This window comes from Pan paniscus, chromosome 10 (assembly GCF_029289425.2).
Source record: "Pan paniscus chromosome 10, NHGRI_mPanPan1-v2.0_pri, whole genome shotgun sequence".
Lineage (NCBI taxonomy): Eukaryota > Metazoa > Chordata > Mammalia > Primates > Hominidae > Pan > Pan paniscus.
This window is the reverse complement of record NC_073259.2, coordinates 14,592,212-14,605,509: the sequence shown is the minus strand read 5'-3', so window position 1 is coordinate 14,605,509 and position 13,298 is coordinate 14,592,212. Positions and strand designations below refer to the sequence as shown.

Here is a 13,298-nt window from a genome sequence, read left to right as displayed (position 1 = left end):
AAACTTCTGTGCTGTGATCCATGTATTTGCCTGGGAATGCTAATATGCCTGTTTACATAGCTTAGTTCCCTTCTTGTTCTGCCTTCACAGCACCCTGTTGTCCGCAATGCCCTGTTTTGCCTGGAGTCAGCCTGGAAGACAGCACAAGAAGGGGACCATGGCAGCCATGTATATACCAAAGCACTGCTGGCCTATGCTTTTGCCCTGGCAGGTAACCAGGACAAGAGAAAGGAAGTACTCAAGTCACTTAATGAGGAAGCTGTGAAGAAAGGTGAGAGCACACCTGAGATCCTTCTCCTGGCCCATCCTCTGTATCAAGAACTGCATGGCAAAAATCCCTCACTCCTACCTCCTGTGATCCCTGTCTCCTCTCTTCTTTTCTATATATCATATATATTTTGTCCATATTGCATCTTATAAAAGCTAGGATTTCTTAATCAAATCAGAAATCAAAAGACAAGAGGCCGTGCAGATGCTTCTCAAGTTACGATGGGGTTATATCCTGACAAACTCATTGTAAAGTCTAAAAAATCTTAAGTGGGACCATTGTAAGTCAGGGACCATCTCTATAGTATGCTGGTAAGAAAAGCATTCTCTGGAGACTAGCTCCAAAATGTGCTACCTATGTGACCTTGGGAAAGTCATTAACTTCCTTGTGTTTCAGTTCCTTCATCAGTAAAATGGGGATAATAATAGTATTTACCTCACAGAGCTGTTGTAATAAATGAATTGGTACACGTAAAACACTTAGTAGAGTACATGTCACATAGCAAATCCTATAAAAGTACTAGTTATAACAACTAACATATCAGTTCTCAATATATGCCCAACCCTTACCTGGTACATTATATAACCTTAAACATAAGAAAATAATCATGGAAGTAACTCCTTGAATGAATTCTGGTATTTTAAGCCCATTTCATAAGACCAATAATGTTGACCAATCTACTCATATTCACACAATACTTCTACATATACCATGGTCTATATGAGGGGTTGAAGAAATAGAAAATAAAATGCAAATCACAAGATGTCCATTAAAATAGTCTACCTTTTTCCTTTGACAGCCATTAATTCTTCTTAAAATGTATTGAGAAATATTTTATAATAGATATACAAAAGGGCATAAGCTATAACTAGAAAACACTGTACAACTCTCTCATAGATTAAGAAATAGAAAATTACCGATGTGGGAAAAATAAATCCCTTGTGTATCACTACCACCTCCAGAGGCAATCATTATCCTGAATTTGTCGTTACAATTCCACGGATTTCTTTATATTTTTGCTGCATATGTATCCCTAACTAATATTTAGAATCTTCACATGTGTTTCATCTTTAGAGAAACAAGATTTTTATTTCTCTCTTGTTCAAGAAACAAGAGAAACATTTTTGAATATTTCAGCAGCTTAGTTTTTTGTTTGTCTGCTTTTTATTTTCTAAGTTCAACACTATGTTGATGAAGACCCCTATACAAGTACATGCAGAGTCAGCTCATTAATTTTCACTGCTGCATAATATATTACAGTCTATAAATTAGTCATAATTTACACATCGAGTTTCTCCTCATGGATTTTTTTATGTTTTGCTACTAAAAACAATGCTGCAATGAATACTCATGTGCCTGTTTTCTTGTGCATCTGTGTTTCTCCAAATTATGCTTTGAGAAGCATAATGACTGATTAGTGGGCTAAGCACATCTTCTCCATTGCTAAATATTGCCAAAGAGCAGTTGGCTTCCCACAGCAGTGTATATTGGTTCCCATCGTTTCACATCCATGTCAGCCTTTGGTATTTCAAGGATTACTGTATTTTTTTTTCAATCTAATGAGTACAAACTCTACTATTTCATGTGATCTGTGATCCTCACAAGAAACCGATAAAGACACACTTTATAGGAAATGTAACAAACTCCAGCTATAGTCTAATATAACATCATAAATCGGAAATAGCCAGACCCAATGAGACAACTGCTGTGCCATTTCTTTCTCCCACCAACCCAACTATAGCAACTATTTGAAAACATAGATAGGCATAGGCTTCTGACTCCAGCATCAATATCTGCCTTAGCTGGGCTGAAACACACCAAATTCAGATTTACATGAAGGGAAAAGCATCTACATACAGTACAGGGGATTATAATGGGCATGCAATTCTCATTTCAGCACTGGCTTGGGTACTTTCACCTTGAATTAAATATAAATATGTAGGCACTTATAAATATATTTTTCTCACCTTTAAGACAACTCAGTCCATTGGGAGCGCCCTCAGAAACCCAAGGCACCAGTGGGGCATTTTTACGAACCCCAGGCTCCCTCTGCTGAGGTGGAGATGACATCCTATGTGCTCCTCGCTTATCTCACGGCCCAGCCAGCCCCAACCTCGGAGGACCTGACCTCTGCAACCAACATCGTGAAGTGGATCACGAAGCAGCAGAACGCCCAGGGCGGTTTCTCCTCTACCCAGGTTGGTGATTTGCCAAAACCTTTTATTTCACCTTCAGGTAGCAAAAGATTTGAATGAAAAAGAAACAAACACATCCAAGAAGAAAAAAATACAGATGACAATAACTTGAAATGAGGAAAAGTTTTCCGTATCCAAGGATAACGGAAATAAAAGCAAATCAAAGTCAAAGAGGGCCAAAAGGAAATGCTCAGAATTCCGGCACCCCATGGCTGTGTTTATCCATCTCCTATTTCCCATAACAACACTGCCTTCCTCAAGCAGCAGTGGAGCACCAGCAGAATGAAGGAGATGTCCCCTGCCATTCTCCTGAAAGCTCTAGGGTCTCTTTCAAACTGTTCAAAGGAACTCTACTCAAAATCCAACAACCTCTCCTCGCAAATCTCTCCATTCTTAGGTCCCCTTTAATAGGCTTTTCTCAAAACTACATATTTTGTGCTTCCCCTATTCATTTTTTTTTTTTAAGACAGAGTCTTGCTGTGTCACCTAGGCTGGAATGCAGTGGTGCAATCTCGGCTCACTGCAACCTCCATCTCCCAGGTTCAAGCGATTCTAGTGCCTCAGCCTCCCGAGTAGCTAGGATTACAGTCATGTGCAATCATGCCTGGCTAATTTTTGTATTTTTAGTAGAGACGAGGTTTTGCCATGTTGCCCAGGCTGATCTCGAAGTCCTGAGCTCAGGCAATCCACCCGCCTTGGCCTCACAAAGTGCTAGGATTATAGGTGTGAGCCACTGCGTCCAGCCCCCTATTCACCTCTTAATACACAAACATTTATTCATCAGGAGCATAAAGAACTGTCTTTATTCATCCAACCTCCTAAATCTAGCTATATAACCATGTATCTGAACAATTCATCGATATGTACACAGCAGGAAGTTTTATCTTCAGAGAATTCGGATGTTTGCTTATATACCCTAAAACGGAAAAAATGTGACAAAATGGCATTCCATCCTATTTCCATTGTATTAATCTTTTATCATATGAATGAAAAAAACTAAGTAATTTTGTTAAAGGTTATCATTCATTTATTAGAAACATATTATTTGAAGGAGGCCAAGCAGGTTTAATGTTGTTGAGGATACATACCAGCAGACATTCACTGGGAACAGGAAATCATCCAATAAAAAGGGAAAGCCAAATAAAAATGTCATTAAATCCAGAAGATAATTATAATACTCATCTTTTATTTCTTTTGGAGAAACTGAAGCATGACTCTGCTCATGGCTGCAAAGAACCTTGGGTTCTCTCCAGGACACTGACCTCAGCAACTGAGCAAAGTTTAATATGGGAGAGAGCCAGACTGAACTTTGCTTGGGTGGTGGCAGATATGAGCACAGTTGTCAAGAAAGACATGTTAGCAAATAGCTGATGCCAATAACTGATTACCATTCACATATGTTTTCCACATTCCATGTCCCACATATACTTACAGAGAGAAAAGGATCAATTTTCTGATAAATAAAATAAACATGTAGGGCATACAGTCCAAGGTAGATATGTGAATGTTATGGTTCTTCAACTATCTAAAGATTATAATCAATCTTGAAATTAGAGCTCCAGTATTTAAGTAGTGAGGGAAGTAGGAAATCAAGGTCCCTCACATGGGTCTTTGAAAAATATCGCAGCCCTCCAAGCCTTATAATGCCCAATGGGTTCTCTCACTCATCTATCTCTTCCAGGACACAGTGGTGGCTCTCCATGCTCTGTCCAAATATGGAGCAGCCACATTTACCAAGACTGGGAAGGCTGCACAGGTGACTATCCAGTCTTCAGGGACATTTTCCAGCAAATTCCAAGTGGACAACAACAACCGCCTGTTACTGCAGCAGGTCTCATTGCCAGAGCTGCCTGGGGAATACAGCATGAAAGTGACAGGAGAAGGATGTGTCTACCTCCAGGTGAGACTCTTGGGCAGGTGAGGACAGAGGACAGATGAGGACAGCAGCTTTTCTCACTGAGAAGTCCTAACCCAGAAAACAACAGGACAAATCAGAGAAAGGGTTAGGGAAGTGGACAGGAATTCTGGGAAAGGGCAAAAAACTGATTTTGTCTTTGATGTTCTATAGACATCCTTGAAATACAATATTCTCCCAGAAAAGGAAGAGTTCCCATTTGCTTTAGGGGTGCAGACTCTGCCTCAAACTTGTGATGAACCCAAAGCCCACACCAGCTTCCAAATCTCCCTAAGTGTCAGGTAAGACCTTCTGACTCTATCACCTAATCCTAAGAATAACCACCAGTCTTCTTACTGAAACTCCTCTTTAAGTAAAGCAGTGCAACAGTAGATATTTGCACTATTCACAAAAAATGCAATGTATTCTCTTAAGTTGATATAATATAATTTCTCAATGATGGGGTTTACATTGTCCATCCAGGATCTATTATTGTGCAACCTCATTGTTTAAAGGGTAATAATTTCCCTCAATAACAACTAAGTAAATATTACCCATTGCCTCTGACCTGAATTCCTTGTTATGTAATGAAATCCTATATTATTCTTGCTTTATTGAAGACAGAGATGAAGAATTATTGAAAAGTTTGAATAGAAGGAAATAGTGACTCCTTAGTTAGAATTCCTACTGGCAATAATAAATCTCAGGTTATATATGATATAATTAATTTGGGGGGAAGATACACTTATATGCGTCAGTATTTAAATAGCTGCAGATCTGATAAAAAGCTCTCTCTCCACAAACATATTATTACTTGGTTGGAGATACTATTCAGGAAAAAAGTTAGGACAAAATACATGTAACAAATAACCGGCATACATCAAAAGGAATGAGATCATGACCTTTGCAGGAACATGGATGGAGATGGAGGTCATTATTCTTAGCAAACTAGCACAGGAATGGAAAACCAAACACTGCATGTTCTCATTTGTAAGTGGGAGCTAAATGATGAGAACATATGGACACAAAAAGGAGAACAACAGACACCAGAGTCTACGTGAGGGTTAAGGATGGGAGGAGGGAGAAGATCAGAAAAAAACAACAATTGAGTGCAAAATTTAGTACCCAAGTGATAAAGTAATCTGTACACCAGACCCCCATGACACGAGTTTACCTATATAACAAACCTGCATGTGTACGCCTGAACCTAAAAGTTAAGTATATATATATTTTTTTCATTTAATTTGGCACATATATATGCCAAAAAATAAATTAAGCAGTCCAAATTTCGGATGCAAACTCTCGGGGACAAGACGCTAGCTGTTTCTAAGTGTTTTGTTGAAAGCCAGTGTTTAAGTAAACATTATAAATTATTGTTGTTTTTGTAAATAATGTAGACTGAAATGTATTATTCATAATATAAATCATTTTGTCAGCTGAAAGAAAATAAAAGTAAACAAATAAATAAAATAACTGGCATAGATTAGAGGTCACAAACAGCCTGTGCATCACTTGCAGAGCTTTCTTAAAATGCAGATCCTCAGCTGGTCGTGGTGGCTCACGCCTGTAATCTCAGCACTTTGGGAGGCCAAGGCGGGCAGATCACCTTAGGTTGGGAGTTCGAGACCAGCCTGACCAACATGGAGAAACCCCGTCTGTACTAAAAATACAAAATTAGTCGGACGTGGTGGTGCATGCCTGTAATCCCAGCTACTCGGGAGGCTGAGGCAGGAGAATCACTTGAACCCAGGAGGTGGAGGTTGCGGTGAGCCGAAATCATGCCATTGCACTCCAGCCTGGGCAAGAAGAGTGAAAAACTCTATCAAAAAAAAAAAAAAATGCAGACCCTCAGCCCCCATACACTAGACATTCTGATTCATCAGGTCTAGAGTAGGGCCTGGTCTCTGCGGCTTTAACAGGCTTCCTAAAAATTCTATACACACCACTTTTACAAACCACTGGGATAAGATATTTGGGAAGACTTATGTGTACCTTTTAGAGCTGTGGAATGCTTAACATGGACATAGAAGAAGAAAATATTTAAAAACACAGAAAACCCTAATCCTTTCCTCCCCTGGATCCTCAGTTACACAGGGAGCCGCTCTGCCTCCAACATGGCGATCGTTGATGTGAAGATGGTCTCTGGCTTCATTCCCCTGAAGCCAACAGTGAAAATGGTAGGTTTATCATAACCCCAGAATGCCCTATTTTATTTAATGTTGTATGTATCCCCAGCATAAGACAATACTAATATCAAAATACTATTAAAATCAATCTCTATCAAAGCCTTATCCTTTTTCCAGCTCAGAAATATAATCACATGTGTTTGTATGAATGCTGACCATGTGCAGAGCACTGCGCTAGGACCCATGACTACAAGAAAAAGATTGTCAGCAGGTTCCTGCTTTTCAATTTCTTCTTAGCTTAGAATTTTGCTAAGAAGATAAAAGATATGAACACGAACCAGTGAAAAATATGAAAATGACTGATTGGCATAAACTATAAGTATTACAGAAGTTAAAAGAAAAATAGAGCAAGCAAAACAGGAAAAAAAACTCCTTATGAAGAAATAGAAACTGAATTGAACTTTGAAATATGAGTAACTACCAAGTTTAGGATACTTAGCTGTCTTTTCTTCAGATAAATAACTTTACACATTAGTCGTGTATCATACTAATATTAAACCCTTTATGCCTTTCATTTTTAATTGTATTACATTATATATTTCCTTACAAAAAGCATTTGAAGAATTCTACCCTCAGGGTTATTTTGGCAATACAAAGATTTTTTTCTCTGGATCCCCCAGGGGTTTCATCTATTTATTAACATTTGTGGTATTTCAATTTTCTTCAGCTTGAAAGATCTAACCATGTGAGCCGGACAGAAGTCAGCAGCAACCATGTCTTGATTTACCTGGATAAGGTAAGAGAACTTCCAGTCTATTTGCAAAAAAACGTAGATAATAATCCTCTAAGGGAACATCTGGGAAGGTAAATGCATTTTAGAAACATCACTTCCATGCTAGAAATTTGAGAATTCTAATGTTAACTCTAAAAGAATGTTCTCCTCTCCTTTATTTATATTTCACCGGGGATTACAGGTAGAAATGGCTTATTATGATCTTGGGATATGAATATTCCTAAAATCCCATAAGCAAGAAATCTTCACAAAATGTGTTTATTATGTTGACAAGTTTTTTGGATACCCAGTAATATAAGGAAGTAGCCCTTGTGATTAGTCAATTATTAGTTAATTATCAACATACTCAACAACAATATGAAAGGGAAAAAAACTGTCAGTCTCCACAAGGACTTGAACCATAAAATAATAAGACCAGTTCACCAGTAAACCAATCTGATTTTATAGATATGTGTGGTAGGAGAGTTTGTTCATGCATATGTTGATGGGAATTATAGTTTACAAATTTTATGAAACTTAAGCCTGGGAAGATCAACCTTTTAGATGCCTCGAGTCTACGCAAGTATTCCTGCAAGACAGAGAAGTCAAACTATACCAAATCTCTGGATATTAAAAAATGAACACAGTTAGTCATCCAATAAAAAGTATATATCATTTACCCCCATGAACAGAGCTATGTATTGGCATTGACAGAGGTATATGTGTTATGTTAGTTATTTAAGAAATAATCTGGAGAATTTATCATCCCCTCTGAGAGATTTCTGCACAATTTAATTAAGGACCCTATAGTGTGCTGTAGGATAATAAAGCTTTTCCCCCAAAAAACAGGTGAATACTTAAACTAATTCAAAGAGAGAAGAAAGCTTCCTGAAAGGTCATTTAATTGACTTTTGCTTTCCAGGTGTCAAATCAGACACTGAGCTTGTTCTTCACGGTTCTGCAAGATGTCCCAGTAAGAGATCTGAAACCAGCCATAGTGAAAGTCTATGATTACTATGAGACGGGTGAGTGAGAGTGATTTTCATATAGAAATATTTAATTCCTGATCACAGAAATTCAGGTTTAGGAGATGTGTTGGGGTTATTTATTACATTAAGTAATTACATTATCACTTCATTTTGTCTCCATCAAGTCTGATGCTCCTCTTTTTGTCTCTTATACATACATTATAGAAACAACCTACATTATAAATTTATCAACTACTAATACAAAACACTTGTGGGATATTTAGTTCCCTTTTCATCAGATAAATGGACTGTATGACAATATGAGATTTAAGTAAGTAGAACATCTGAAGAGTCCTTCAGGAGTTTGGGATAAAAGAAAATATAAAACACTATATTTGAAAGGAGAATATAAGGTAGCAAGCAACGCATCAGATGAACGATGCTTATGTTTCTGGTACAATACTGTTCTTCCCACAACAAACTCCTTCCTTGGCCTGTATCCCACAGATGTTTGCTTTCTTTCTCACTTCATGTAATGATTTCTGGTTTTTTGTTGTTTTTTTTTTTTCAGATGAGTTTGCAATTGCTGAGTACAATGCTCCTTGCAGCAAAGGTAAGCCACTCACATTCCTCCAAAAGGCAGTCAGAGCTCCTTCAGCTTGTCCCCCAAACCTTCTCCTTCATAAAGCGCTGGGTAAATATTTGTCAAAAACATCAAATTACTCACACTGCACATTATTATAGAAAAACACATTTATTGGAGAGGGCTGCTGACTCTGTCAAACCTCAGAGAGTCCATAGGATTGCTTATGGGTAATGATTTGGAATAGATTTGGTTTCCCACTGTACTGATTAGGTTTCCTTGGGCACTATGCTACCCAGAACTAAGGGAAAGAATACTCTCTGCTCATGGAGACCCAAATCTGTCTTAATTTTTTTCTTTCCAATGTCACAGATCTTGGAAATGCTTGAAGACCACAAGGCTGAAAAGTGCTTTGCTGGAGTCCTGTTCTCAGAGTTCCACAGAAGACACGTGTTTTTGTATCTTTAAAGACTTGATGAATAAACACTTTTTCTGGTCAATGTCTTTCCCTGTTTCCTGTTCATTCAATAAATATCATTGTACATTTCCATATGATTCCCAATAGAATACCAAGATTAAACTTAAAGGAATCAAGTGCTGAAGGACTTCAGAATACAAAAAAATGATACAGTGATGTCAGTCTGAGTAGGCTTCATGTAAGGACTGTGGGGAAAGAAGAAAGTATTGGGTTATGTACTAGGAAAGTGTAAAGTGTGTTTGGTTGTGGGAATACCCTATGAAAAACCCAAAGGGTGAATTTTTATGAGAAAATAAAAGACTGACTTCACCAGAAAAGACTTTTTACATTAAAATGAAGTAGAATGAAATACAACATTGAACAGGTCATATTGAGAGGCAAGATAATTGGGACTTGACATGAATTGGGAGTGATGTGTCCTATGTTACACCAAAATCTGCCACTGATGAGAGTGATCAGTCAGTTAACCTGGGGTCTCAGATTCAATAATAGATGAGCTGAAAATAATGAAGGGAGGATTCATGCAGAAGCACGTTTTCTCAGAAGAAGGAATGTGTATGACTCAAAGTCCAAATAGGAGTATTATATTGGATCATCTTTCTTCTGGAACTTTGAGCCAGGATTAAAGGACAGCTGTAAAGTCAAGGAGATATTCTGATGCAGAAATCAGTTCTCACGACATCTGATTGATGTCTGATGATGTCTGATGTCTCACAACATCTCTTTAATCTATTTTTAAAATATATAATTTTCTTTGCAGTAAGTATTGCAACATATATTTCCATTCTATAGAAGGAGAAGCAAAACTTCAGGAGTTTTTGAAGTAGGAAAGGTTAAAGCAGGAGGATTGAGCCAAGAGAGTCTGAGGACAATCGTAGGAGTCCTACTCTTCATTTGGCACAAAAATGACAATGTTTAGTTAGGCAGAAGGTGAGTATGGATTGTATAAACTAAGAACTGGAGAAGACTTTGCAGTTCAAGGAATCCTTAGCTCTGTCTCCAGGCTAGACAAAATAAGAAATAAAAGCTATCACTTCTGTGTGGTGCTTATAGAATAGAATTAACATATCAGCATTATGGGATCTTTGGGGTGTCGCTTTCCTGGCCAGTCTAGTGGCACCTTTGCCTGAGTTTTGCTCTGGGCCCACTGGGCTGCTTCTGCCCACTCGCACTTGCTACCAACCTGGATCCCGGATCCAAGGGAGATTGAGACGGGTGGAGCAGAGAGGGGTGTGCTAGGGGTGTGTGAGCAAGCGTGGCCACTGTGCAGTCACACACACAAGCTGCTGCCCAGGTTGGGCAGCTCCAGGTGCCAGCACAGGCTCTCCATGAGGTGGCTGGAGCAGGCACACAACAAACAGCTTCCCCCTGGACCAGGCGCATCACAAGCAGCTTCCAACAGTGGCACTGGCGAATGCAGTGACGCCAACCAGGGCCCCAAAGAGGGAGTCACAGCCCGGGCTCAAGGAGCTCCCAGGTCTGGGCTTCTCCGAGGGCCAGAGCTCTTCTCTCCCTGTGGGGAGCAAGGGGCATGTTGCAGCCCTGTTTGTGTTATAGCTCTTTTAACCTTGCTGTGCAGCTCCTCAGCTCCTGCATCAAGCAGACAAGTGGAGAATGAGACAGATGAAGAGGAGCATTACTGAGCAATGGAACAGAAGGATAAGGAAGATGAAGAGGAAGGAGACCTGCAGTTAGTAGCTCATTTCCACTGTAAGGATGTCCTTTCCACAGCAAGGGTGTCCCAACAAGTGTTCAGCTTCTAGCAGAAAGGAGACCCTGGAGTGGCTGGCTCCTCTCTGCAAACAGGTCTTCCCATTGAGTGTTCAGCTTTCAGCAGAGAGGAGGTTCTGGAATGGGTAGTTTCTCTCCACAGGTAGGTCATCCATTGTCTTCCCATCCTCTCTTCCAATCTAGCTGAGTCCGGGGGATTTTATGAGCCTCAGAGGGAGGAAATGCATGCTGATTGGTCCATGGGCAGCCATGAGTGGGCCCAGGGAACAGCACCACAAGTTACCTCTCTGGTCTGCAGGCTTCAAGCCCTCACCCGCTTGAGGGTGGGACTTCACTGGGGACCCATCCCCTTCCACCCAGGAACCTGTCTGCCTCCTGCTCCCAGGCTGTTCATGCCAAGGGGCGCCTGCAAGTCAGTGTCCAGCTGTCTTCAGACCCCTCTCAGCCTCCCTCCCACGCTTGTTGGTGCCCAAGTTCCAAAGGGGGCCGAGACGGCAGGGGGCTGGCGTGTCAGCACTGTCCTGAGCGTGTGCACACTCGGCCAGGCTGTGACAGTACCCAGGCTCGGCCCGACCTTGCTCTGAAATCAGAGTGGGTGCTAACAGTGGAGAGAAGCCAGGCAGCCAGAGTAGGCACCCTGGAGCCCGCAGTGGGCAGGGGGCTTTGTTGGGCCTCTGAGAGCACAGAAAATGTCCACAGCGCGGCAAGGTGGCTGCAGCTGCACCCTGGGAGCTCCTGCTCCACCAGTTCGGAAGGGGCGGGGCTCCTGCTTGTCCCTGGCTCACCTGCTCCTGAGTGTGCAGGTCCGGTGGCGCCTCCTTGCAGGCTGGGCTGATGGGCGGGGGCGCGGGGGGGGGGGTAGGAAGGGAATGTTCCAGGTCCTCCCTGGGCCCGGGACTGTGTCCGGGGCAGGGATGACGTCGCTGCAAGTTCTTCCCGTGGCCCCGGGGCTCAGGGGCAGCCCAGGACTCTCCCTCGCCCGGCTCACGGCCCTGCCTGGGGGGCGCCTCCGGGAGCAGATCACGATCCCTGGGGCTCAGCCCTCAGGCGCGTCTAGCTCGGCGGTCACCCCAGTGCAGGGAGGACCCTGGAGACGCGCCCCGGGCGGCCCTATTCAGAGCCTCCTCCCAAGGCCCAGGAATGCGGCGCTGTCGGAGGTGTGCGCGGTGGCCACACCGCTGGCCGGGTCCCCAAAGCGGGCCCCGCTCCCACTTCCCGCCTTGGCCCCGAACCCTGGGTCCAGCCCCAGCGCTTTGTGTGCGAACACCGCTCCGCCCCGGACCCAGCTCCGCCTTGGGGCCCCTCTCTGCCTGCCCCTCCGTGCCCGACTACACTGCTTCCCCTCCGGCGGGCGACTCAGCCCGGTCCATCGCGGCGGCTTCCAGGGCGGCAGGCTCCGGGAGTACTCCCGGGGCCGGCTCCAAGGACTGTTCCCCTCCTCCCCACTCCCACTCCGCGGCGGCGGCGGGCGAGAGCGGCGACATAGGGCCAGGGTCCGGAGCGGTGGAGGCTCCTGGCCGGGGAGCACGTCGCCCCACCCGGCAACGCGAGGATGGTGGCGGCGCAGTCGGCTGCTTTGGGGTCTCAAGGCACAGGGGACGCGAGGCACAGATGTCCCACAGCAGCCACTGCGGCTCCTGCAGCTGCTCCGCCGCCGCTGCCCGCCCCTCCCTGCTGCAGCTGGCGTGATGGCAGCGGCAGCTCTGGACGCCCCATTGCTGCCACCATCAGCCTTGTGAAATAGGTACTACCTTAACAAATGAAATTGAAGCAGAGACATGTAATTTGCCCAAAGTTACTAAGTTAGTAAGTGACAAAGCTAGAATTCAAGACCAAGAAGTCTAGCTTCCATGCTCTTAACTTCCAACCATGGTGACACCTCAAACAACTTCAGACAAAAAGGCCAGGAGAAAGTATATTTCAGAGCTTAATAAACATTATAATTAGCTGTCAAATTAAGTATCAAGCCAGGGCACAGAACATAAAAGAAATCAGAGTATGGCTATGGGAACAAGACAACAGGATTATAATTTTACCTCTTAGTTCTAGTTTTTTTCTTTGTTCATATGGAAATCGTTACTGAAAAGGTACTTTAAGGATATGCTTGTTGCAAATCATTAGCTGTATCACTGACCAAGAGTGTTTATTCCTGAAATACTGATTGCCTACTATCTGCCAGGCACAATATCCCATGCTATAATACAAAATTAAACAAAATAGGATTCCTCCCTTAGAAAAACTCACCGCAGAGTAAAAGAAAAAGATACACATCTGGGTCATTAT

General features: G+C 42.5%; 2 protein-coding genes across 2 annotated transcripts in view; both read left to right on the top strand.

The window, feature by feature from the left end:
- LOC100979269 (alpha-2-macroglobulin) overlaps positions 1-9,310 on the top strand; it is a 48,627-nt gene extending 39,317 nt beyond the window's left edge. The window contains exons 28-36 of the mRNA XM_003804533.5: positions 91-271; positions 2,243-2,466; positions 4,145-4,363; positions 4,532-4,659; positions 6,444-6,534; positions 7,211-7,279; positions 8,178-8,280; positions 8,795-8,836; positions 9,179-9,310. Coding sequence (XP_003804581.3) covers positions 91-271; positions 2,243-2,466; positions 4,145-4,363; positions 4,532-4,659; positions 6,444-6,534; positions 7,211-7,279; positions 8,178-8,280; positions 8,795-8,836; positions 9,179-9,195 — 1,074 coding nt within the window. The 3' untranslated portion in view covers positions 9,196-9,310. The remainder of the gene's footprint in view (positions 1-90; positions 272-2,242; positions 2,467-4,144; positions 4,364-4,531; positions 4,660-6,443; positions 6,535-7,210; positions 7,280-8,177; positions 8,281-8,794; positions 8,837-9,178) is intronic.
- Positions 9,311-9,445: 135 nt separating this feature from the next.
- Positions 9,446-12,721, top strand: LOC117975369 (putative uncharacterized protein encoded by LINC00612). Its single transcript, XM_034935321.3, has one exon. The coding sequence runs from the start codon at positions 12,156-12,158 to the stop codon at positions 12,702-12,704; it is 549 nt and encodes a 182-aa protein (XP_034791212.2). The 5' UTR covers positions 9,446-12,155; the 3' UTR covers positions 12,705-12,721.
- Positions 12,722-13,298: the final 577 nt, after the last annotated feature.